The following is a 27,292-nucleotide window of genomic DNA, read 5'->3' as shown; positions in this document are numbered from 1 at the left end:
GTTCACTGGTCTTGCAGACAATGAGTCACATTAACATGGCTGAAGGCATGATATCCAGACTACACATCAGAGAATGAAGAAACAATGATGTCTTTATCTTCTGATGTGTGGTTTGGATATCATGGGTGTTCCCTCGATTTCCCGTCTGTCAGTTTCACTTTTGAGACCGATTCTCTGCTACTAAGTTCTGAAGCCTATGATTTTTTTTTTTATGAATCTTTTACTGATGTGCTTTCTGTTTTCTGCCAGATAAGTTTTGGGGTCTACCTTCAGGGATGGCTCTGGGCACTGATTGTGTCTTCTGACCTTCTTGGCAGGTGGCCCTCTCCATGGTGGCTGTGGTTTTCTCCTCCTAGGATAAGTGTTCCTTCTGCTTAATGCTCTTTTGGATCATTTCTCCTTCTCAGAGGATCTCAGTGCAGGAGTTGATCAGGGTGTGACTGACAGGGTTTTATTCAGAAATACAGGGTTTTATTCAGAAATACAGAAGTAGGGCATTAAGTATTATGAAGTTCTCCTTTTTGACCTGCCCTTCAGTCGCTTCCATTCTCACTCTTTGATGTCCCAACTTCCCATAGAGAAGTTGGGACATCAACTTTGGTTTTGGCTTCAAGTGAGGGTTACCTGTTTCTCAAACCCCTGTTATGATAGTATTGCCATCTAGTGGAAGTGGTTGTAGTGAACAGTTATCCAAGAGAAGATAGCAGCATTTTAAGTCAGCTTAAGAACTTTTTCACAGCCACATTTTTCAATTCCAACACTAGCCAGCTGCTATTTGGTAACTATCATCATTAATCTAGGCGTGAGGTCAGAAGCAAACTTTGTGTGCACAGAATGGATGGCACCCCATTTCGGCGTCCTCGGTTCCAAGGGTTCAATCCCCAAGCAGAGGCAAATTTTCTTTCACCTAATGCCTTTGTTTACCTAGCAGTAAAATAGGTACCAAAGAGCTAGGCAACTGTTGTGTATTGTATCCGAGGAAAAGTCAGTAGTTGGTCTAGGGGGAATGCGTTATGCACAAGTACAAGCTTCCTGACCCTCCCAAGGGGGACTCGTATGCTTTCTTGCTGTTTATTGCATCACAGTGCTTAGAACTCTACATATGGGTTACTCACAGCTACAGTGATAATGACACTGGTATTATCAAAGGCAGTGATGGAGTTCACTGCTCGGTCATGTGCTTGGAAAGAATCCAGTTTAAGCTGACGCGTGAGGCTGTGGACCCAACCATTTGTGTCCCCTACGTAAACGTGTCCACGGCCTGCGGCTGCACAGGTGACATCTGCATCCTGGAATAATTATAAACTATAAGAATACAGTATATTAATAAGTATCATCATAAAGTGCAAAGCCAGGATAATTATAAAACACTTGGGAGGGAATATGAGGACAAGGAGCTGGCATATAAGGACAGGGGTGCAGGAACGGCGCCCTACCACTTGGACCATCAGGAATCAATCACCGACCTAACAAGAAGCGAGGCCATCATCCAGTCCAAGTGGTTGGGTAACATATCAGTTATTTAAAGTCACTTTATGATGTACACAATTATAAACTAGCCAAATGCTCTATATTTCCATGAAAGTTGTATGCTAGTTTATCAATGTATAAACTACAGTGGAACCTTGATTAACGAATTTAATCCGTTCCGACACCGAGCTTGTCATGTGAAATGTTCGTCTTTCGAAACAAATTTCTCCATTTAAAATAATGGAAATAAAATTAAACCATTCTACTGCCGAAAAACATCAATATGATATTCAATTTTTTAAATAATGGAGCAGCCTACCTGACATACACTGAACAAATCTTTATATTTTCCTTTTTTCAAATTTGTTCATTTTTTTTATTTTTTTTTTTAAGAAAATGGAGCAGCCTACCTGACATACACTGAACAAACTTTTATGAGATTTGTTCCTTTGTAATTTTTTTTTTAATTTTTTATTTTTTATTTAAAAAAATCAATGCTTTGCAACATCACAGCATTCACCTCTTTACATCCCAGCATCATTAGCATCTTAAAAAAAAAATCATTCATTTGCATCGTCGGAGGTGTCTGAGAATTTGCAAGAATCTGTGGGAACGCTAGGAAGCACCACATGGTTTTCTCGTTAAAAAGAGCGGAAACTCGTCAATTGAGACAAATTTTCAGCGAGTAGCTCGCTCGTTACTCGAAATGCTCGTAGATGAAGGCTCTCGTCACTCGAGGTTTCTCTGTATCTGAACCAAATTGACCAATATGCACACTATCTCACTTTACTTTCATCATCTACTAAACACAACAATTATTTAGACATGTAAACATTTTCAAATAATTTATTAATTGATTAGACTACTTTCTTCCTTACCACAAATGTGGCTATTCAGTCAATACAATACTAACCAGTACAGAGGCCCCTTACATTTCTGACTGTTATACTACACAGTGTTGTGGGGTATTGAGCACATAACCATTTCCAGGTGCTTTTACAAGCTCAAGTTATACCTGTAGGTGACAATTAGCATGTATACATATACTTATATATTCCAATCTGCACACTAGCTTTACAAGTTAACACTAATGCAAAACATGTATTATATTTTCTATGAGTGAGGGGTGGATGGGGGGGTGAAGCAGATAGGTAAGTAGGTGGGCGAATTGTCGAGGGATGGAAGGATGGAGGTGGGAAGGAAGGGGACGACAACCTTGGAGTAACGACTTGGAGGGATGGTGAAAGGAGGGAGGTGACAGGGCTGAGAATCGTTCTAAGTACTTGGTGACACATGAGTGACAGAGTGGAGGCACGGTGCAACAAGGGGAGGGGGGGGGTGACAAGCAAACGAGTGATGGAGAGAAAGAACATGACACGACTCAGAGGAAGCATGGAGGGAAGGAGGGAAAGGAGAGGTGGACTACACTAAGCAAGAGCTGACACAAGGGCAAGTGGCAGTGCTGGCAAGGACACATTAGCTCAGTTCAATAGGTATTGATGACTTCATTACATAGCAAATCTTGAATGCTAGATAAGCATGTCATCAATCATTTACAGAGCTTCAGCATATCTGAAATACTGTACTATACTATATGTGCCATTCAACAAAATAACATTCAAGCAATATCAATAAAGTATGATAATTCAGCAAGTTAGGTATATCAAACTAATACATCACTGCCCAAAAAAAAACTTAAAATACATATTTGTCAGCATTCCAAAGAGGAAATTAGTGCCCATAGTACAGTACATCATTGTATTTTCCCAGCAAGACATTAATGTATATTTTGAACATTTTGGTCTCGGGACTCATCGTATCACCCACGTATAAAGCAAACGACGTGAAAGTAACTTACCTTCACTACCTCGGCTAACTTCCCTCCATCAATGTTGGCCTTAATGTCGAAGAATCCAAACTTCCGCCACTGTCGGCATAAGTACAGTACACCGTCAGTGTGAAGTTAAACAGGTGCTACAGTATAATAACTTAAAATTAATGAAAATATAACAGGTAAAAACTGGTATTTATTAAAGAAGAATAGTATACAGTAGATACAGTAGTCCAGATGGGGATGCACCCGAGACATGTCTTAGCAAGTTACAGATAACGCACTATACTGTAGTACAGTATCCAGTTCTTTATACAATATTAGATGGGGCACCTGGGAACGTATACCTCCCCCCCCCCACCTCCCGGTCCACCTCTCCTCCTCCCCCCCTCCAATCAACCCTCCTGCTTCTCCCTTTTCTGCCCCTCTATCTTCTCTCCATCCTTTCCTGCCAGGCCATGTCGTGGCCTGGTTGTCTGGGGCGTGTGCGTGGGAACACCCTCCGCGTGGGTTCGAATCCTTATCACGGTTCATACGGATCTTCTCATTAGATAGTGTTACCAGGGTTGAGTGAGGCATTGTATATGGTATCTGATTTTAGAAAGAATGCCAACTGTTTTGGAAATATACTGCTAGTCTAGGGTACATCATCCTGGTCTAGGGTACATCACCCTGGGCCAGGGTACACCTCCCTGGCCTAGAGTACACCTCCCTGGCCTAGGGTACACCTCCCTGGCCTAGGGTACACCTCCTTGGCCTAGGGTACACTTCCCTGGCCTAGTGTAGGCCTACACCCCCCCCCCCCCAATATAGGCCCGGCAGGCCTAGGGAGGAACGAATCACCACACCGCCCAGTAACCGCTCTCACAAGCAACCAGTTGGTAGTTGCCGGCCTACAAGGGCCTGTGGCACGAGGGGTGACGAGGCACCATACCTGGAGGAGGGCCGCCATGGGAGTGCCAAGTGTCAAGAGTGTCAACAAACACCGCCCCTCCACACCCCCGGCACCAGCTGACCAACACCGTTTTCTCTGGACAGTGTCGCCTCAGACCAACCCCCAACTCAACTAAATGATCCCTCTTGGCCCATCTTCGATAATAATAAAAATAAATAAATAAATAAATAAATAAATAAATAAATAATAATAATAATAATAATAATAATAATAATAATAATAATAATAATAATAATAATAATAATAATAATAATAATAATAATAATAATAATAATAATAATAAAAATGATAATGATAATGATAATGATAATACACAAAGGACCTGCTTCATTAAATTACAAAGATTAATTATTGGCTGGAATATAGCTCTCGTTTTTTTCAACCTAATTAGTATTTTGTAAGATGAGGTAATTATGAGGAGAAATGTAAACCAGAACTAGTAGGCATCCATCAGTCTCAGAAGACTATGGAGTTGCGCTCTGGTTGTCGGTCTGGAGTGACCCCCCCCCCCCCTCCCAGGGTGTAAAGCCAAGGCAGGTTGATATGGAGGAGAAGCTGTCACCCAAGCAGCAGGTCCCCCCCCCCTCTCCACGGCGTCGAAAGTCTCCAATGGAAAGGCAAACGCTATTTAATACGATTGGTTCTAGCGCCATCGCAGGAACTGTGAGAACGAGGTTGAAGGCAACAGCGAACTGCCCCTAGTGGCTCTAGTTCCAGAGTTAACCTCGAAGTTGGTATAAGAAGGCACAGGGACTCCAAACCCGGAGACCGCCGTGATCGGGGCCGAAGAAGAACCACCCCAGCAAGGGTAAGAACGACCCCAGCCTCCTGAAGCAGAGCCTGGGGGGCCGCACGAGCCCCAGGAGGTGGACGTCCCGGCCCCGCACCGACGGGTTCCTGACAGAGACCGTCACAGCCCTCTTTCACCCGAGGCCGGCTTCCTTCATGACCCAGCAGAAGGAAGAGTAATAATTATTAATTACAACAATTATTAACACTAGCATAGTAATTATTATTAAAATAATAATATAACTAATTAATAATTATTACTCTTCCTTCTGTTATATAAACTATTACTATTATGTAATTACAATTACAGAAACCAGACATAAACAATTACAGACCGGTATCTAATCTACCTATATTATCAAAAATATTTGAACAAATTATTTACAAACAGCTTGTGACTGTAAAGTCACAACTTTAATGAGAGTTGTGCTACTCTCATTAAGCTAATAAGTTTGGAGCGGGAATATTATTGACATAATGTACTGGCTACAAACTCTACTCATACCTCGTAAAACTCAACACATTAAGTCCCTGTCAGTTAGGTTTCCGTTCCCAAAAATAGTACCAACGATGGCATTATTAGTCTGCTTGATGTAATCTACACAGCTCTTGATAAAAATGAGTTCCCAATTGGGCTCTTCATTGACCTGAGAAAGGTCTTTAATACTGTAAACCATAACTACCTCTTACTTAAACTCCACCATTATGGAATCCGAGGCCTTGAATTGAACTATATTCGATCCTATCTTAGTGACAGACACCAATCTGTAGCCATCAATGATATAACCTCACCTACTCTACTATTAACCATAGGAGTGCCACAGGGCAGCATCCTAGGATCCTCCTGCTTCTTATATACATCAATGATCTGCCAAATGTCTCTAACATTCTTAACCTTTACTATTTCCTGATGATACTACCCTCATCTACTCAGACCCCAACCCACACACACTAAATAATATTGTAAATAACGAATTAAAAAAATACACTTATGGATGTCAATCAACAAACTCCCACTAAACATAGAAACGACCTACTACATTTTATTTGGAAGCAAATCATCAAATGAAATTCAACATCAAATAGACAATGACAGCAATTGTCATTATCTGTCTTCAGGTAGACAGCAATGAAAATAATGGAAAGTTCCTTGGCCTATACCTAGACAAGAGACTCAACTTCAGCCCCCACATACAACACATAGTCAAAAAGTATCAAAAACTGTTGGTATACTCTCTAAAATTAGATATTATGTTCCTAACCCTGCTCTCCTCTCACTATAGTACTCGCTAATCTATCCCTATCTTACATATGGTATCTGTATATGGGGTTCAACTACTGCAAACTACCCCAAGCCCATCATCACCCAGCAAAAATCTACCATTAGAACAATAACTCACTCTAGTTCCAGACAACACACAGCCCCTCTATTTAAATCCCTAAACATGCTAAACATTAAATCACTCCACACATTCTCTTGTGATAATTACACGTACAAAACCTAAATGCAAATCCTGATCCGAAACTCTTCATGGACAGATGTAATAGGACCCATAATCACCACACCAGAAATAAATATCTCTTTGATATCCCCCAGAGTCAAACTAAATCTGTGTAAACACTCTATGCAAATAAAGGGACCTAGTCTATGGAACTCACTCCCTAACCAATTAAAAAGCTGTCCAACTTATGCCTTATTCAAAAGTAAAACCAAAAAGTACCTATTTTCATCCTCATAGTTTCCTACCTTGTACTTCAAACCCACACTGTATCTTGTGCTACCCACTCCCCCAATATGTGTGCCTAAGCCATACAACTTCACTATTGTAATCACAATAAACTTATATCATAGTTGCTATGGTGAAAGCAAATTATGCTACAATGTACCTGTTGATAATCCTCAAATTTTGCTGTAATGCCGTTTACTCACAATGGATTTCTTGGAGGATTTCAGGGTGATGATGGCTCGATTTTCGTCGGCATTTTCACTCCCAACTCTCCTGAATTTTTAGTGAAAGTTGATTTGTTTTTTGTACTGAGGCTGGTATTTTCTCCCCTGATTCCATGTATGACTAACCATCCTATGAGATGGGAGTATTAGATGAACCTATAGCTAGTTTTTTATCTACACTGTGTAATCTTTCATATAGAATAGGGTAGCAGCACATTGCTGGGTATACCTAAGCTTGTTAATAAAAAAAAAAAAAACACTCACGTAAATTCAAGATTGTCACTCTTGGGATCTTCCACGCTTACTATTTAAACTGTAAATTATATATATAAACATCTATATACATTATTCAACTGTGTTTATATAAATATCGAAAACGGTCTAGGAAAAAACAGGATTTTTTTATAGACGTTATGGAGCAGAGACTGGTGTTGCCCACTAGAGAGTCGCGCGAGATGACCACTGTAACAGAGGGCGCCGAGCTAAATAAAGTCGTTACATTCATAGTAACTGTACCACCCAGTGATGTGACATTTGTGAATACCGCTGATGTATCTAAATGTAAATGTGGGGCGGTAGTTAACCCCTGCTGGAGCAGCGACGCTTCACATTATTTGTGTAATTTTTGTTTCACAAAGGTTGACCAAGAGGTAGTGAATCAATGTCGTAATTAACTCCGGTCGCAGTTTTAGATGTTTACGAGTTAGAATTGCACTGTTAAATATGCGTTTATTATTGATTGCAAGAACTATAAAGTTCTTAATGTAATTTAGCAAGTGGTAAAAAAAATTTCAACATGGAAAAATGACCACCGGCCATAACTAAGAGTCTACCTGTGTGACGAGAGTCGCGGGAGCATTAAGGTCATCTAGCTTAACAAGAGCAAATGGTTAACTACCACAGTACCTTCCAACTTCTTACATCTGATTTTCCAGTGTTTCTCGCCCAAGTCTTCAGACGTGTCAGCTGTGGCCCGCGGTCTCCGGAAGGCTGCTAGATGGCTCCAGTCAGCACCGGGAAAAATTATCCTCATGAACCACTGGAGCGAATTTCCAGAAGACGCCGCTGAAGTCATTATGACTTAGTGTGTAAACATTACCATGTGCCTCTTTACTTGTCCTGGCGATAGACCTCTGAAGCTGGACCAACGTGTGGTTTAAACCTTAATGTCCTCAAGCAGTAGAGTCATACAGATAAACAGCATGGCGGACTTACAAAGCAGCTTGGAATGCATTCTGGGAATAACAAACACAATTGCATACCACACTAAAGTCAAAATACTCTTATCAGAGGGCTGGCAGCTGGTCAAAGTCGCCTCTCACTAACTCTATAGTTGGAAAAGAGATAATATTTTATTTTCGTATTGTCTGCACGATGAAGGTAAACTGTAAATTTCGTGCTAGGCAGTGAAGCCTTCCAGTGCGGTCTCCTGTCAAGTTAAAATGACATATTATGACAAAACTGGTCATGAAGTTATGTATGTGAATACTCAACTACAAACTGTATGTAATACCCTTCAGGGTACAGGGGATAGTCGTCCTCAGAGTACAGCGGATGGTCGTCCCCAGAGTACAGAAGATGGTCGTCCCCAGAGTACAGATGATGGTCGTCCCCAGAGTACAGATGATGGTCGTCCCCAGAGTACAGATGATGGTCGTCTCCAGAGTACAGATGATGGTCGTCCCCAGAGCACAGAAGATGGTCGTCCCCAGAGTACAGATGATGGTCGTCCCCAGAGTACAGATGATGGTCGTCCCCAGAGTACAGATGATGGTCGTCTCCAGAGTACTGAAAATAGTCGTCCTCAGGATAGGGAAGCCACCACGTCGGGCGGTCCCAGGAGCACCAGGAGTAGCAGGAAGCTCCCCGCCTTCTATGTGAGCTAATACCCGTCGTATGGGTATCCTTTCCTGCACGTACTATGGTTTCCACTCAAGAAAACGATTCTGAGCAAAAACCACGTTGTAATGCCCCGTTCGGAACATGGAATATCTCGTTCGGGACATGGAATATCGCGTTCAGGGCATGGTATATCCCGTTCGGGGCATGGAATACCCCGTCCGGGTCTCGGAGGCCCCGGGCTTAAAATTGTGTTCGTGTTGTAAGCGACCGCGATGGAGGACTTGGCCATCCTGGAAACAGTGGTCAGGGACCTGCGCGAGGCGCGTCCAGAAGCCAGCGTGTGCATATCAGCGGTGGTGCACAATTCTCAGTTTGAAATGCCGGTCCTATATAATATTGAAGACGAGTATGATAAACATATTATTGAAGAGTTGTTTTAAAAATGTGTCTAAAATCTGGAGAAGAAAACAAGATAGGCTACACAGATGGGTTAAGCTTTGAAACTCGCTAGCAGTAGCCTCGGTACATCACCTGGTTAATTAATTATACTGAAGAGAAGTGATGAAGGTGTACCGACGGCCGCGTGTAAGACACTGCAGGTTCTGTGTGCCTCCTAAACTGTTAACATCATCAACATGTACACCAGTGAAAGTGTTAAGCTGGATACATTAACATAGTTCCTGCTCGTCAATTCCGGCGGCCACAACGTCGCTGTCGGAGACAACACAGAGTTACTCTGCTGCATAAAACAATTACTAGGGCTATATGACCCCGTTGGGTTCAGTGCCAAGATGAAGCTGACAGTACCGAAGACCTATGTCTTGGTTAATGTCCGTGGACCCGGGGTCAGAAACTTCCGTATCAACGCCGTGGGCTGCAGGGCCCAGAGCAGCGTCACTCCTCTGCCCTCCAGCGAGTTTGAGGTTGGCGCACTTCGGGCCCACTATGTGTATGAGATCATACTTAACCACGACAGGTCACTTGATATGTTTGATACCTAAAAACTTATAATAGGAACCTAAGTTAAGTATACTAATATTAACGGTGAAGAAGTGATCTAAAAGAACGCTAGCTTTATCAATTAAGTACAGCGACACACGGCCAGGAGGAAGACCCTCCCGTCAATGGAGAAGTACGTGTGGCAGAACATGTCAATATGGCACTGTCAGTTTAACCCACACCTCCCATGGCAATACAAAAGCTACTATCTCTCCCAGGTAGACTCAAATTATTCACATGTTTCAGATATTTACTAATTATTAAGAAACAGTTTTTACGAAATACCAAATAAATGGGCGGGATTAATGTGTAAGTTCAGAAGAAGAATGCCTCCAGATGGCGAGAGCGGACGGGGATGGTTCCAGCTGGACTCGTCTGGACCCGGCGGGGCTCTAGGACGTGCTCCAGCAGCCCCTGGACGACTCTCGCTCTACTGCATCCCTCCAGGACCTGAGGGCGCTGCTCTGGACCGCGAAGTCATTTGCAACTTTTTGTGGACGCCTCTGGAGGCCAACTCTTAGCACGTGCCGAAGGTGTTTGTGTTCGTTGTGATGATTCCTCATTCCATAATATTCTTTCTTCTTAAGGAGTTGTATTAGACAATGATCGCTGACTGCAAGAACTAGGTTGAAATGTGGATTGTGTACGATGACTAACCAAAGGATAATTGGCTGATAAACGTACTACGAATGGATTAATGCCTCGATTTACAGTAAAATAGTTAATCTTTCGATGAATATATCAAGAGCAAAGCGCAAAACATCTATTATTAAAAAAACAACAGCAGCAATGGCCTTAAAGTGGCTCGTAAGATAATTTCCTCTCAAGCAGGAAAAATATTCTTGCTATTACCATATAAATTCAAGATTCGTTCAGACCTACAAGAAGAGATTGAGTAGGTATTGTGCACGCATCGCCTGGACATTATCACCATACTGGGCCAGTCTCCGGTGACGCTGGACACTAAGACAGAAGCGCTGCTCCAGGCTGCCGGGGGTCAGACGCTTGTGTGCGAGAACTTGAGCAGGGTTTACGAAGTGCTCGAGCAAATAGCTGTCGACATTTATTTCGAAGGGATTATTGGAACAGCTCAGATCAGTGTTCCAGACTAGTTTGCTGTTATCAGTGTTCGTGGGCGAGATGTTAGGAACTTCACTCAGACAGAGGGCGGCTCGGTCGCCTCTTTTCAAGTAGGATTTCTTAACAATTACGACAAGTTCGCCATCTCCGTCGCTCGGAAGGACCACTCCGCCAGCGACGACGGGGTCCTCGAGTACCTGAAGGCGGAGATGTAATATATTACTTCGGACAATAAAGAAACTTGCCTGTGCGTGAAGATGACCTTCCCCGTGCCCTTTGCACAAGACTAGTTCCTTCATGACTTCACTACAATTTTTAACGGGTATCCGCCCTCCATAACGAATACAAACCAAAGCTGACACGGCTAAAGTGGAGGCACATGTGCAGGGTCGGCGTTCGAGCCCCGTTGGTCCAAGGGGCTAGACACCGTTCCTTCATCCAGTCCTCACATCCCAGCTCCTTGACCTCACATACATTTCAAGTGGTAGACAGTTAAACTGGCTTAGCGTGTTCTCGGGAATATTACCTACTTTACAACCAACTTTACATTTGAAGTAGTTATTGAGAAGTACTGTTTTTTGAATTCTGAACTGGAATTTTAAACTGAGGGGCTGTGTGTTGTCTGAAAGATTATTATAGTTCTGAAAGCTGATTTTTGCTGGGTGACGATGGGCTTGAGGTGGTTTGAAGTGGTTGAACCCCCCCCCCCCCCCCCATGCACAGATACGGTATTTTAGATAGGGATAGGTTAGCACGTAGTACACTATTGTCATCTTGTCATCACTGTAACCATCTTCACTACAGTCTTATTTTTTGTATGTGTGTGTGTGTGTGTACCCTTATACACCAGCTCCTGGTCCTCATATCCCAGCTCCTGGTCCTCATACCCCAGCTCCTGGTCCTCATATCCCAGCTCCTGGTCCTCATATCCCAGCTCCTGGTCCTCATACCCCAGCTCCTGGTCCTCATATCCCAGCTCCTGGTCCTCATACCCCAGCTCCTGGTCCTCATATCCCAGCTCCTGGTCCTCATACCCCAGCTCCTGGTCCTCATACCCCAGCTCCTGGTCCTCATATCCCAGCTCCTGGTCCTCATACCCCAGCTCCTGGTCCTCATACCCCAGCTCCTGGTCCTCATATCCCAGCTCCTGGTCCTCATACCCCAGCTCCTGGTCCTCATACCCCAGCTCCTGGTCCTCATACCCCAGCTCCTGGTCCTCATACCCCAGCTCCTGGTCCTCATACCCCAGCTCCTGGTCCTCATACCCCAGCTCCTGGTCCTCATATCCCAGCTCCTGGCCCTCATACCCCCAGCTCCTGGTCCTCATACCCCAGCTCCTGGTCCTCATACCCCAGCTCCTGGTCCTCATACCTCAGCTCCTGGTCCTCATACCCCAGCTCCTGGTCCCCATACCCCAGCTCCTGGTCCCCATACCCCAGCTCCTTGTCCTCATACCCCAGCTCCTGGTCCTCATACCCCAGCTCCTGGTTCTCATATCCCAGCTCCTGGTCCCCATACCCCAGCTCCTGGTCCTCATACCCCAGCTCCTGGTCCTCATACCCCAGCTCCTGGTCCCCATACCCCAGCTCCTGGTCCTCATACCCCAGCTCCTGGTCCCCATACCCCAGCTCCTGGTCCTCATACCCCAGCTCCTGGTCCTCATACCCCAGCTCCTGGTTCTCATATCCCAGCTCCTGGTCCCCATACCCCAGCTCCTGGTCCTCATACCCCAGCTCCTGGTCCCCATACCCCAGCTCCTGGTCCCCATACCCCAGCTCCTGGTCCTCATACCCCAGCTCCTGGTCCTCATACCCCAGCTCCTGGTCCTCATACCCCAGCTCCTGGCCCTCATACCCCAGCTCCTGGTCCTCATACCCCAGCTCCTGGTCCTCATACCCCAGCTCCTGGTCCTCATACCCCAGCTCCTGGTCCTCATACCCCAGCTCCTGGTCCTCATACCCCAGCTCCTGGTCCTCATACCCCAGCTCCTCACCTACCTTCCAAGTGGTGTATAATAATGCTAAATTCAACCTTTCTCTTCCTAATTACATTTCTCATGACAATTCTCTCTCCTTGACACCCAATTGTCTCAAGTTTGGTCCGTTCTTAAGTGTCAAGATGTTGTCACAATTTGAAGGCAAATTCACCTATAAAACAGTGTTCCTTTGCTTGCTTTGTTTTTGCTAGCATAAAACACTGGGCATAGTAAGGGAACAAAAACAATTTGTATGTAACGTGACATATTTTCAACCATTTGGGCCACTGTGGGAGTAGTGAAGGGAACCAGGAAGGGGGGGGGGTAGTCAATAGTCAGGTAGTAGTGGTAGAGGCAGGGTGGGGGGGGGAGAGTGTCTCACTAGGAAACCTGTAGGTATAATGATAGTCAGGTTAGTCACTACTGTTGCTCACGCTATACACGCCCCCACCACGGGACATGTACATAATACAGTACTCGCCCTTCCCCCTCTACCCATCCTTCTGTCATGCCATGTGTTGGTCGGTAGAGCGATGGCCTTGCTTCTTGTAGGGTCAGCGTTCGATCCTCGATGATCCAAGTGGTTGGGTACTGTCCCTTCAGTCTGTCCTCATGTCTCAGCTCCTTGTCCTCGTATTTTATTTACACACAGGAGGGTACAGGAGCAGACTCCTGCTGACTCCTGTTAGCAGACTGAGAGCTTTCCCTTCCCATAGTTCATGGTAAGCCTTACCCTACTAGTTTTACACACAGGAGGGTACAGGAGCAGACTCCTGCTGACTCCTGTTAGCAGACTGAGAGCTTTCCCTTCCCATAGTTCATGGTAAGCCTTACCCTACTAGTTTTACACACAGGAGGGTACAGGAGCAGACTCCTGCTGACTCCTGTTAGCAGGCTGAGAGCTTTCCCTTCCCATAGTTCATGGTAAGCCTTACCCTACTAGTTTACACACAGGTGGGTATAGGAGCAGACTCCTGCTGACTCTTGTTAGCTGGCTGAGAGCTTTCCCTTCCCATAGTTCATGGTAAGCCTTACCCTACTAGTTTTACACACAGGAGGGTACAGGAGCAGACTCCTGCTGACTCCTGTTAGCAGACTGAGAGCTTTCCCTTCCCATAGTTCATGGTAAGCCTTACCCTTACTATAGTTACCCCTGGAACACGACCCGTCGGTCGTTCAACAACCAGGTACCCAGTAAGGGGTGGGTGAACAGAGGCGTACAGTGAAGGACTGGTGCCTAGTCAATCTTCGGCGGCCAGGATACGAACCTAGGCACAAATCTTGGGGGTCGTGGGGCACTAACACCATGGCCGGACGCCTGTACCCCGCGAGGTACAGATCTGGGGGTCGTGGGGCACTAACACCATGGCCGGACGCCTGTACCCCGCGAGGTACAGATCTGGGGGTCGTGGGGCACTAACACCATGGCCGGACGCCTGTACCCCGCGAGGTACAGATCTGGGGGTCGTGGGGCACTAACACCATGGCCGGACGCCTGTACCCCGCGAGGTACAGATCTGGGGGTCGTGGGGCACTAACACCATGGCCGGACGTCTGTACCCCGCGGGGTACAGATCTGGGGGTCGTGGGGCACTAACACCATGGCCGGACGCCTGTACCCCGCGAGGTACAGATCTGGGGGTCGTGGGGCACTAACACCATGGCCGGACGCCTGTACCCCGCGAGGTACAGATCTGGGGGTCGTGGTACTGTATAAGTTATCAGTTCCCGATATTTGTTCAATGTTGGCGTCTAGTACCCCCGGCCCCCCCCCACCAGTAGTCAATAGTCACGTGTACTATCGGATGTCAGGTGTCATAGTTCAACCCGTACCCGCATGTACCCGCCCGCCCTCCTCACCGCTCCCGCCGGCATTAAACTGCTGTAGCATAACGTGCCCGGTCCTAACCATTCCCAGGCCCCACCAACAGAAAACGGCACGTTAATTTCGCGACCCGTTCGTTACCTTTTTGAACCATCAGGTTCTGGCCCTGGGGGAAAGGTGTACGTCAAAATATGACGTGCTAATACGACGGCTTGTACGACCAGTGTGACCTCGTAGTGACGTCACACATCGGCCCAGCCGACAGGGTGGGGGGGGGGGAGGGTTCGTAGTCCTAAGGGTCATGGTTCGATTCCCGGCCCAGGCACAAACCAATAGGCAGAGTTTCTTTCACCTGAGGTTCTGTTCACCTAACCGTAAATAGGTAGATAAGATAGAATAAAAATAGGCCGGAATTCAGTAGTTTAGACAATCGATGATTAAAAATCAGGGTCCAAGAGCTAGCAGCTCGATCCTGCAGGCACACATAGGTTAGGTTAAGTTAAGTTAGGTTAGGTTGGGTTAAGTTAGGTGAGGACGGTGTGTCAACCGGAGCCCGGCCTCCGAACACACTCATTACCACCAGCAACAAACCACCTCATTAAACCACCCGGATAGTTATCTAAATATTTTTGATGTTCTGAAAGCATATCACGGTTCCGTTAATAGTCTACTTGTAAACTGGCAAGTAAAGCTTAGTTCAAAACAAAGATTATTCTCGGTACAACTTTATTGTGTTGTGAAGCGTTGGTTTAAAATTTTAACAAGTATATGGTGAATACGTTTATTTTGAAACAGTCTGAAGAATTTAGTTTTCTGTAAACGAAATTCAAGGAACACTTAAATACCAACGATGCCAACGATGGAATTATTAGCCTGCTTAATATAATCTTCACAGGGGGTCTGGTAGCTAAGTGGTCAGCGCGTGGGAATCGTAATCCTGTGGCCCGGGTTCGATTCCCAGACTAGGCGGAAACAGATAGGCAGAGTTTCTTTTACCCTGATACGCCTGTTTGCCTAGCAGCAAATAGGTACCTGGTAATTAGACAGCTGTTACGGGCTACTTCCTGTGTGAGTGAGAGAGAGAGAGAGAAAGAGAGAGAGAGAGAGAGAGAGAGAGAGAGAGAGAGAGAGAGAGAGAGAGAGAGAGAGAGAGAGAGAGAGAGAGAGAGAGAGAGTGTGTGTGTGTGTGTGTGTGTGTGTGTGTGTGTGTGTGTGTGTGTGTGTGTGTGTGTGTGTGTGTGTGTGTGTATGTGTGTGTGTGTGTGTGTGTGTGTGTGTGTGTGTGTGTGTGTGTGTGTGTGTGTGTGTGTGTGTGTGTGTGTGTGTGAAAAATTAGTTAGTTGGTAGTTAGTAACAGTTGAGAGGCGGGCCGAAAGAGTAGAGCTCAACCCCTGGAAGGACAACTATGTGAATACATCCCTTGACATAAATGAGTTCCCGTTTGGACTCTTCATTGACCTGAGAAAGGCCTTTGATACTGTAAACTATGACTATCTCTTGCTTAAACCTCACTATTATGGAGTCAGAGGCCTTGCCCTGAACTATATTTGATCTTATCTTAGTGACAGGCACCAATATGTAGCCATCAATGATATATATATACATCAATGACTTACCAAATGTCTCTAACATTCTTAAACTAATACTATTTGCTGACGATACTATCTTCATCTACTCAGACCCCCAACCCACACATACTAAATAATGTTCTAAATATTGAATTAAAATAAGTCCACTTATGGATGTCAACCAACAAACTCACACTAAACATAGAAAAGACCTACAACATCTTATTTGGAAGCAAATCAACAAATGCAATTCAGCTTCAGATAGACAATGTTAACATTAGCAATAAAAATGATGGAAAGTTCCTTGGCCTATACTTAGACAAGAGACTCAACTTCAGCACCCACATACAACACATTACCAAGAAAGTCTCAAAAACTGCCATATACTTTCTAAAATCAGATATTATGTTCCAAACTTTGCTCTAATAGTAAGACCCGGGTCCAAGAGCTAGAGACTCTAAAAAATATAGTTGACCGTTACACGATCTCTCCTCGCGTTACACTACGCGCTAATCTATCCTTATCTTACACACGGTATCTGTGCATGGGATCAACCACTGCAAACTACCTCAAGCCCATCATCACCCAGCAAAAATCTACCATCAGAACAATAACAAACTCTAGTTTCAGACACCACGCATCCCCGCTATTTAAATCCCTAAACATGTTAAACATAAACTCACTCCGCACATTCTCTTGTGCCATCTACACGTACAAAACCTTATTCCTAAATGCAAATCCTGATCTGAAACTCTTCCTGGACAGATGTAATAGGACCCATAATCACCACACCAGAAATAAATATCTCTTTGATATCCCTCAGAGTCAAACTTAATCTGTGTAAACACTTTATGCATAAACAAGGAACCTAGTCTATAGAACTCACTCCCTAATGAATTAAAAAGTTGTCTATCCAATGCCTTATTCAAAAATAAAACCAAAAAGTACCTATAATTTCAGCCTCATAGTTTCCTACCTTGTGCTTCAAACTCACACTGTATCTTGTGCTATCCACTCCCCCAATATGTGGACCTAAGCCATACAACTTCACCATTGTAATCATTGCTGTCATCTTATATCATTGTTGTTATGTTGAGCGCAAATTGTACTACAATGTACCAAGAATTAACCCTTAAATTATGCTACAATGTACCTATTGATAATTCTCAAATTTTACTATAATGTACATATTAATTTTCTTCAAACTTTCGTACAATGTACCTGTTAAAATTCTTCAAAGTTTTCTACAAATTACCTACTTGAAATTATGTTAGGTTAAGGACCTGCCCGAAATGCTATGCGTGCTAGTGGCTTCACATGAAGGTAAAAACATCAATGTCATGAACAAATCCACAAGGGCCGTGAAGAGGATTCGAACCTGCGTCCGAGAGCATCCCAGACGCTGCCTTAATCGACTGAGCTACGACATGGTCAAAAGGAGTTGAAACCGAAGTTCTACTGAACTTACTGGATCCTGCAGCCTCTCCGAGGTACAGCCAGGGTTTTACACAACTCCCCCATGCACTCGAGCTATGTCAATAGGCCGTTCTCCCTCTTTGGGGGAGCGGGGGGGGGGAGTTGTGTAAAACCCTGGCTGTGTCTCGGAGAGGCTGCAGGATCCAGTAAGTTCAGTAGAACTTCGGTTTCAACTCCTTTTGACCATGTCGTAGCTCAGTCGATTAAGGCAGCGTCTGGGATGCTCTCGGACGCAGGTTCGAATCCTCGTCACGGCCCTTGTGGATTTGTTCATTTGATGCATCACGCTATTGTGATTTCTGTGTGTAATCAATGTCATGTACTCTCACAAACCCAATGTACCTTCCCGTATATACATAAATAAATAAATAAATAAATAAATAGTTTGTGAAACTCATACTTCACGTTTTGGACAATATTACACTGAATTAACTTAACCAAACGTAATGAAACTTAACCTAACCTAACCGTAACCTAAAGTAACCCTAACCTAACCCAACCATGGCTAGAGAGTAGACAATAGCAGTAATTACGTAGTGGCTGTGACAGGTCGTCCAGTGCTCTCACCATATTCATCATATCTGTTAAGGAATCAACTAAACCATTACAAGAACGACTTCATAGTAGCAATTAAAGCACGAAGCATTAGAGGCATAGTATACTGTCGTTTTCTATGCATCGGCCTCTGTAGGTTAAGTGGGTTGCTTGGGTTCGTTCTTTTCTAGTTACGAAAACAGTTACATTTTTTACAAAAGAGCAACGCGACAGAACATGTTATTAGTTATTGAACCAGCGAGAACAGGCGTAGCTAGAGCATTTAACACATTCCACAACTCGGTCCATACCTCAGGCACTCAACAATAGACCCCCTTGCTCTAAAATGTTTGAAGGTTGAGGGGTGAAAGGTTTCGTCAGTTTGAGACTCAGTAAAGAGACAAGATGGACGACCAACGCACAAGGCGACATTTATATCTGACCAGCCGCAGGAAAAATTAACGAGTTCTTCCACACTGAAGGAGTTTAAGAGGTTTGTAAGGTAGAGGGTGATGGAGGGAGGGAGGGAGGGAGGGAGGGAGGGAGGGAGGGAGGGAGGGAGAGAGGGAGGGAGAGAGAGAGGGAGGGAGAGAGGGAGGGAGAGAGAGAGGGAGAGAGAGAGGGAGGGAGAGAGGGAGGAAGAGCGTCCACTTGAGGGAATAATTCACACCTATACCAATACCTATTCACTCACCAATCACCACATCAATTCAGAAGCCGAGGCTTGGAGGACCGCCGCGCGCACTACTCCGTTATCTATCCGTTATCCCAGATCATTTCAGGGCTTTAGTGTCCCCGCGGCCCGGTCCTCGACCAGGCCTACACCCCCAGGAAGCAGCCATATTGTTCTCTGCCAGACAGCACCTGGCCGGGCCCCGCTAGCTCTGCCTTACTCACCGGCTGAGTACTTTAACTGTGGATGGGTATTATGACTCATGGTGAATTAATTAAGGCGATGTTCCATGTGCTTTACCATCACTAAGACCACACAGTAACAGGTGCATGTTCTACTGCAGTATTCCTTGTAATGATCCTCATATTGGGCTTCACTGAACCAATATATAACCCTCTAATGTTTTCCTAATGTACCTTGTAATCCTTGTTTAATATTGTGTATTATTCTACTATGCTTTCGTGTCAACATTTCTTGCAATGTACCTGTATTTTTTTCCAATTTACTATAATTATTCTACTTAAAATTACCTGCACTTGTAAAGTAAAGCTGTAAAGTAACTGTAAACATTTTTTGGTCAATTTTACTGTGAATTATCTAAAAATTATCTGTTAGTTTAAGGACTTGCCGGAAACACTATGTGTGCTAGTGGCTTTACAAGAATGTTAAATCAACTTAATTTCTATGTTCTCTGTTAACCCCCAATGTACCTTCTTGTATATAAATAAATAAATAAATAAATAACTAATTGGTTGTACTATCTAATGGGTATTTAGATGGGTATGGGGCACCACAGTAACCCACCACCACCCACAGGATGGGTATGGGGCACCACAGTAACCCACCACCACCCACAGGATGGGTACAGGACACCACAGTAACCCACCACCACCCACAGGATGGGTATGGGGCACCACAGTAACCCACCACCACCCACAGGATGGGTATGGGGCACCACAGTAACCCACCACCACCCACAGGATGGGTATGGGGCACCACAGTAACCCACCACCACCCACAGGATGGGTATGGGGCACCACAGTAACCCACCACCACCCACAGGATGGGTATGGGGCACCACAGTAACCCACCACCACCCACAGGATGGGTATGGGGCACCACAGTAACCCACCACCACCCACAGGATGGGTATGGGGCACCACAGTAACCCACCACCACCCACAGGATGGGTATGGGGCGCCACAGTAACCCACCACCACCCACAGGATGGGTATGGGGCACCACAGTAACCCACCACCACCCACAGGATGGGTATGGGGCACCACAGTAACCCACCACCACCCACAGGATGGGTACAGGACACCACAGTAACCCACCACCACCCACAGGATGGGTATGGGGCACCACAGTAACCCACCACCACCCACAGGATGGGTATGGGGCGCCACAGTAACCCACCACCACCCACAGGATGGGTATGGGGCACCACAGTAACCCACCACCACCCACAGGATGGGTATGGGGCACCACAGTAACCCACCACCACCCACAGGATGGGTATGGGGCACCACAGTAACCCACCACCACCCACAGGATGGGTATGGGGCACCACAGTAACCCACCACCACCCACAGGATGGGTACAGGACACCACAGTAACCCACCACCACCCACAGGATGGGTATGGGGCACCACAGTAACCCACCACCACCCACAGGATGGGTATGGGGCACCACAGTAACCCACCACCACCCACAGGATGGGTATGGGGCACCACAGTAACCCACCACCACCCACAGGATGGGTACAGGACACCACAGTAACCCACCACCACCCACAGGATGGGTATGGGGCACCACAGTAACCCACCACCACCCACAGGATGGGTATGGGGCACCACAGTAACCCACCACCACCCACAGGATGGGTATGGGGCACCACAGTAACCCACCACCACCCACAGGATGGGTATGGGGCACCACAGTAACCCACCACCACCCACAGGATGGGTATGGGGCACCACAGTAACCCACCACCACCCACAGGATGGGTATGGGGCACCACAGTAACCCACCACCACCCACAGGATGGGTATGGGGCGCCACAGTAACCCACCACCACCCACAGGATGGGTATGGGGCACCACAGTAACCCACCACCACCCACAGGATGGGTACAGGACACCACAGTAACCCACCACCACCCACAGGATGGGTATGGGGCACCACAGTAACCCACCACCACCCACAGGATGGGTACAGGACACCACAGTAACCCACCACCACCCACAGGATGGGTATGGGGCACCACAGTAACCCACCACCACCCACAGGATGGGTACAGGACACCACAGTAACCCACCACCACCCACAGGATGGGTATGGGGCGCCACAGTAACCCACCACCGCCCACAGGATGGGTATGGGGCGCCACAGTAACCCACCACCGCCCACAGGATGGGTATGGGGCGCCACAGTAACCCACCACCACCCACAGGATGGGTATGGGGCACCACAGTAACCCACCACCACCACCTTCAAGAACATATTAACTTCATAATGTACGACGTCGCTCATGTGTCGTCTGGAACCAAAGTTACCGTATGCACCCCTGCTGTAAGTTAACAATCCTTTGCATACGATATTATTTCCAAACTAATTTTCAGTGTGTGTATTTACTATTTGTATTTATATTTTGTGCCTGCAGGATCGAGCTGCTAGCTCTTGGACCCCGACTTTCTAACCGTCGGTTACGTAATGTATACTGACTCCCGCTGTTTTTCTCTATGTTCAATACAAATATTTCTAACACAAACACACACACACGCACACACACACACACACACACACACACACACACACACACACACACACACACACACACACACACACACACACACACACACACACACACACCCACTTCCCCCCCTCACCCACTCCCCCTACCCTCCCCCTCCCCCCCCTCACCCACTCCTCCTACCCTCCCCCTCTCCCCCTCACCCACTCCCCCTACCCTCCCCCTCCCCCCCTCACCCACTCCCCCTCCCCCCTCACCCACTCCCCCTACCCTCCCCCTCCCCCCCTCACCCACTCCCCCTACCCTCCCCCTCCCCCCTACCCCCCCAAGCCCTTCCTCCTCCACCAGTCTCCCCATACCAGATCCTCCCAGCTCCCGCTCACCCCAGACCCCACAGGTCCTCCCCAGAGGAGAAGCAGAAGAGAGTTAGTTTCAGGGCAATGTACTCGAACATAGATGGGATCACAAGCAAGGCAAGTGAACTAAGGGAAAGAGCACAAGAAGTTAACCCAGATGTAATTGGACTCACTGAAACAAAACTCTCTGGAATCATAACGAATGCCGTGTTTCCCCAGGAGTACACAATAATAAGGAAAGAGAGGGAAGGTAGGGGAGGAGGAGGAGTGGCCCTACTCATGAGAAAGGAATGGAGTTTTAAGGAGATGGCTATCCCGGGCTGTGAGGGTTTCAGAGACTACGTAGCAGGCACCATGACAATGGGAGGACCAAGGATAGTAGTAGCAGTAATATATAATCCTCCACCAAATGACAAAAGACCCAGTCAAGAGTACGAAAGCAACAACATGGCAGTTAACACTATAATTGAGAGGGCAGCCTCTTCTGCCTGTAGAAATAGATCCCACCTGCTCATCATGGGGGACTTCAATCACGGCAGGATTGTTTGGGAGAACAAGGAACCGCATGGAGGCGAGGATACGTGGAGAGCCAAACTACTGGAGGTGGCGACTAGAAACTTCTTAACCCAGCATGTCAGTGAACCCACAAGGATGAGAGGAAACGACGAACCAGCGAGACTCGACCTGGTTTTCACCCTGAACGACTCTGACATAAGAGAAATCAGTTTTGAGGACCCAGTAGGAATGAGCGACCACAGTGTATTGGTGTTTGAGTACCTGATTGAAGAAGGGTTATTGAACTCGAGAAGGGTTACCGAAACCAAAAGGTTAGCATACCGAAAGGGAAACTATGAGGAGATAAGAAAATGCCTAGCAGATATAGCATGGGAAACAGAGCTCAGGGAAAAGACGGCCCAAGATATGATGGAATACATCACGCAAAAATGCAAGGATGCAGCAAACAAGTTTGTCCCAGTCCAAAAGGAAAACAGTGAAATGAAGATGAGAAACCCATGGTTTAATCAGAGATGTAGGCTAGCTAAGCAGCAAAGTAAAAGGGCATGGAGAAACTATAGGAATAACAGGACACTGGAGAGCAGAGAAAGATACCAGAATGCCAGGAATGAATATGTTAGGATGAGAAGAGAGGCAGAAAGACAATACGAAAATGACATCGCAAGCAAGGCAAAGACTCAGCCTAAATTGCTGCATAGCCACATCAGGAGAAAAACAACAGTAAAGGAACAGGTTATGAAATTAAGGTTAGGGGCAGAAGGATTCACTACAAACGACAAGGAAGTGTGTGAGGAACTGAATAAGAAATTCCAGGAGGTCTTCACCTTGGAGCAAGGAGAAATCCCAGAGATAAGAGAGGGAATAGCTAACCAGGAACCACTGGAAGAGTTTGAGATTACCAGCGGGGAAGTAAGGAAGTGTTTACTAGAATTGGATGTGACAAAGGCTATAGGTCCAGATGGAATCTCCCCTTGGATACTAAAGGAAGGAGCAGAAGAACTGTGCCTCACGCTCTCCATGGTGTATAACAAATCACTGGCAACAGGGGAACTGCCAGAAATTTGGAAAGCAGCTAACGTAGTCCCGATATACAAGAAAGGGGATAGACAGGAGGCACTGAATTACAGACCAGTGTCCCTAACCTGCATACCATGCAAGTTGATGGAGAAGATTGTGCGAAGAAAGCAAGTGGAACATCTGGAGCGAAAGAACTTTGTAACACAGCATCAACATGGATTCAGGGATGGCAGGTCCTGCCTCACAGGGTTACTTGAATTCTACGACCAGGCAACAAAAATAAGGCAAGAAAGAGAAGGGTGGGCAGACTGCATATTTTTGGATTGTCAGAAAGCCTTTGACACAGTGCCACACAAGAGGCTAGTGAAAAAACTGGAGATGCAGGCTGGAGTGAAAGGGAAGGTACTCCGTTGGATACAGGAGTACCTAAGTAACAGGAGACAACGAGTCAGTGTGAGGGGTGAGGTCTCAGATTGGCGAGACGTTACGAGTGGAGTACCGCAGGGGTCAGTCCTTGGACCTATACTGTTTCTGATATATGTAAATGATCTTCCAGAGGGTATAGAATCGTTTCTCTCAATGTTTGCCGATGATGCAAAAATTATGAGGAGGATTGAAACTGAGGACGATAGTAGGAGGCTACAAGATGACCTAGACAGACTGAGTGAATGGTCCAACAAATGGCTGTTGAAGTTCAACCCGAGTAAATGCAAAGTAATGAAACTAGGTGGTGGAAATAGGAGGCCAAACACAGGATACAGAATAGGAGATGAAGTACTTAATGAAACGAACAGAGAGAAAGATCTAGGAGTTGATATCACACCTAACCTGTCTCCTGAAGCCCACATAAAAAGAATAACGTCTGCGGCATATGCGAGGCTGGCTAACATCAGAACAGCGTTCAGGAACCTGTGTAAGGAATCATTCAGAATCTTGTACACCACATATGTAAGACCAATCCTGGAGTATGCGGCCCCAGCATGGAGCCCGTACCTTGTCAAGCACAAGACGAAGCTGGAAAAAGTCCAAAGGTATGCCACTAGACTAGTCCCAGAACTAAGAGGCATGAGTTACGAGGAAAGGCTGCGGGAAATGCACCTTACGACACTGGAAGACAGAAGAGTAAGGGGAGACATGATCACAACCTACAAAATCCTCAGAGGAATCGACCGGGTAAACAAGGATAAACTATTCAACACTGGTGGGACGCGAACAAGGGGACACAGGTGGAAACTGAGTACTCACATGAGCCACAGAGACGTTAGAAGGAACTTTTTTAGTGTCAGAGTAGTTAACGGATGGAATGCATTAGGCAGTGATGTGGTGGAGGCTGACTCCATACACAGTTTTAAATGTAGATATGATAGAGCCCAGTAGGCTCAGGAATCTGTACACCAGTTGATTGACAGTTGAGAGGCGGGACCAAAGAGCCAAAGCTCAACCCCCGCAAGCACAAATAGGTGAGTACAAATAGGTGAGCACACACACACACACACACACACACACACACACACACACACACACACACACACACACACACACACACACACACACACACACACACACACACACACACACACAATGTGAGGAAAAGGCTCATAGAACATTTGGAGGGAATAAATTCACAAGGGCCATGATGAGGGTTCGAACTTACGTCCAGGATGATCCCAGACGTGCCTTAATCGACTGAGCCCCGACATGGTCAAAAGAATTGCAACCAGGATTGCTGCTGCCCTCACACTGATCCCGTAGTCTCTCCGAAACACAGACCTGGGTTTTACACAATACCCCCCGTGCACCCGGGCTCTGTCAACACGCTGTTCTACCTCTTCTGTGGGATTCGATTCAAATTGGTGGCTTAAGTTAACAGTGAAGATGTGTATATGTTTGTTGCTGAAGATAGACAACGCCCGCTACCAATCACAGAGCAAGACTACTGATATACTGCACCGTGATTGGCTATGTGCACCGTGGAGGGCCCAGCTGGTGACCAATCACAAGACAGGAATCTCGCCGGGCCGTTCTGCCGTTGGTCAGCGGAGTCCCTCTGTAACAGCTGCCAGACAAAGGGTATAAAAGGGCCGATGGAGAATAACTTGGCCAGTTACAGCCCCGCTCCTGTGCCAGGTAAGTCCACCTCGGGCTCACCATAGCCCGTGCTAGTCCACCCCGGGCTCACCATAGCCCGTGCTACTTACAACTTTGTGTTCCCAGTAGCTGAATCTTAAACAACAACAACAGATAACTTAGTCAGTCTTCTTCACACCTCCGAGGCGTCAAGGTAGTGTCCTATTGGCTAAGTTTATATATATACACACACATATATATATATATGACAATGTCAGACCACGGAGGAAAATGAAACAGAAATTTCCTTAAGTACTTTCGTATATTAAATACATCTTCAGAAGGAAATCATTTCCTTCTGAAGATGTATTTAATATACGAAAGTACTTAAGGAAATTTCTGTTTCATTTTCCTCCGTGGTCTGACATTGTCACATTCTTAATCACGTGTTTATTTTCGTGATATACACACCAACCCGTTCTCGCAAATTCGTAAAGTCAATATTGACTTATTAACTACGTGCATAGGTGATATACTAAACATAATAGATACCCTTAAAAAGATTCATAGAAAACACCGACCTTACCTAACCTTGTTAGTATCTTAAGATAAGCACACACACACACACACACACACATATATATATATATATATATATATATATATATATATATATATATATATATATATATATATATATATATATATATATATATATATATATATATATATATATATATTAATTACATCTAATCTTCTGTTGTCCTTAATTGTCTGTTAAATATTCTGAGGCTGTTGGTGAGGATATGTGTGGTGATGGTGTGGCTGTGTGTGTAGAGGCTGTGTGTCATGTGATACAGCCTTGTTGTCTGTGAACTCTCACCTGCCTTGAACGACGTGTTGTCTTGGAATCGTTACGACAGACAATCTCCAAGTGGTCGTGTGAAGGAATAGACGACATTCGTCTCTTTCAAGGAGTTTCGTTTGACGTCTAGAGAGTTCTTATATAGAAAGTTGAGGCCTCACAAACCCATCCACATGACCGCCATAAATGGTAGGACCAACAAACTAACACTAAACACACAAACCGACTACATCTTACTTGGAAGCAAATCACCAAACCAAATTCAGCTTCAGATAGACAATGTTAACATCAGTAATAACAATGATGGAAAGTTCCTTGGCCTATACTTAAACATGAGATTAAACTTCAGCACCCACACACAACACATAACTAAGAAAGTTTAAAAAACAGTTGGTATACTCTCTAAAAGCTCCAAATTTTTATATATAAAATAATTTATAATATTATATTCCAAAATCTGCTCTCCTCTAACTATAAATCTTGCTACTGTATCCCTATCTAACATTTGTTATCTGTACATGGGGTTCACATTCGATTTAAAAATTTTAAATGCAAATATGATTAAAACGTGATAAATGAGTCATTACATTATTCTAAGCACGTTGTGAAGGCGGGGCCAGGAGCCAAGCTCGACCCAGGAAGACCATCTAGGTGAGAACACAGCCCAGCAGACACGGGCCTCACAATACAAGCACCGCTCCCTTCAATCACTCTGGCCAACTGCCTTTATTATGTACTATTACAAGA

The 27,292-nt window shown here is 45.6% G+C and overlaps 2 protein-coding genes across 5 annotated transcripts in view; one reads left to right on the top strand and one right to left on the bottom strand.

The window, feature by feature from the left end:
• Window positions 1-4,373, bottom strand: part of LOC123765774 (vacuolar protein sorting 11) — a 67,083-nt gene extending 62,710 nt beyond the window's left edge. For all 4 annotated transcript variants that reach the window (XM_045754505.2, XM_045754506.2, XM_069308687.1 and 1 more), the window contains exons 1-3: window positions 4,236-4,373; window positions 3,329-3,397; window positions 1,116-1,289 (exon numbers count right to left, since the gene is read on the bottom strand). In XM_045754505.2, the coding sequence (XP_045610461.2) occupies window positions 1,116-1,289; window positions 3,329-3,397; window positions 4,236-4,253 (261 nt within the window). In that variant the 5' untranslated portion in view covers window positions 4,254-4,373. The remainder of the gene's footprint in view (window positions 1-1,115; window positions 1,290-3,328; window positions 3,398-4,235) is intronic.
• A 3,997-nt stretch (window positions 4,374-8,370) lies between these two features.
• Window positions 8,371-8,882, top strand: LOC138354449 (RNA-binding protein 12B-like). The gene is made up of 2 exons (XM_069308642.1): window positions 8,371-8,376; window positions 8,517-8,882. Exons 1-2 carry the CDS (start codon window positions 8,371-8,373, stop codon window positions 8,880-8,882), a joined length of 372 nt encoding a protein of 123 aa, XP_069164743.1.
• The last annotated feature ends 18,410 nt before the right edge of the window (window positions 8,883-27,292 follow it).

The sequence above is a fragment of the Procambarus clarkii genome, chromosome 63 (assembly GCF_040958095.1).
Source record: "Procambarus clarkii isolate CNS0578487 chromosome 63, FALCON_Pclarkii_2.0, whole genome shotgun sequence".
NCBI classification, from domain to species: Eukaryota; Metazoa; Arthropoda; class Malacostraca; order Decapoda; family Cambaridae; genus Procambarus; species Procambarus clarkii.
This window is presented reverse-complemented; position numbering and strand designations above follow the sequence as displayed.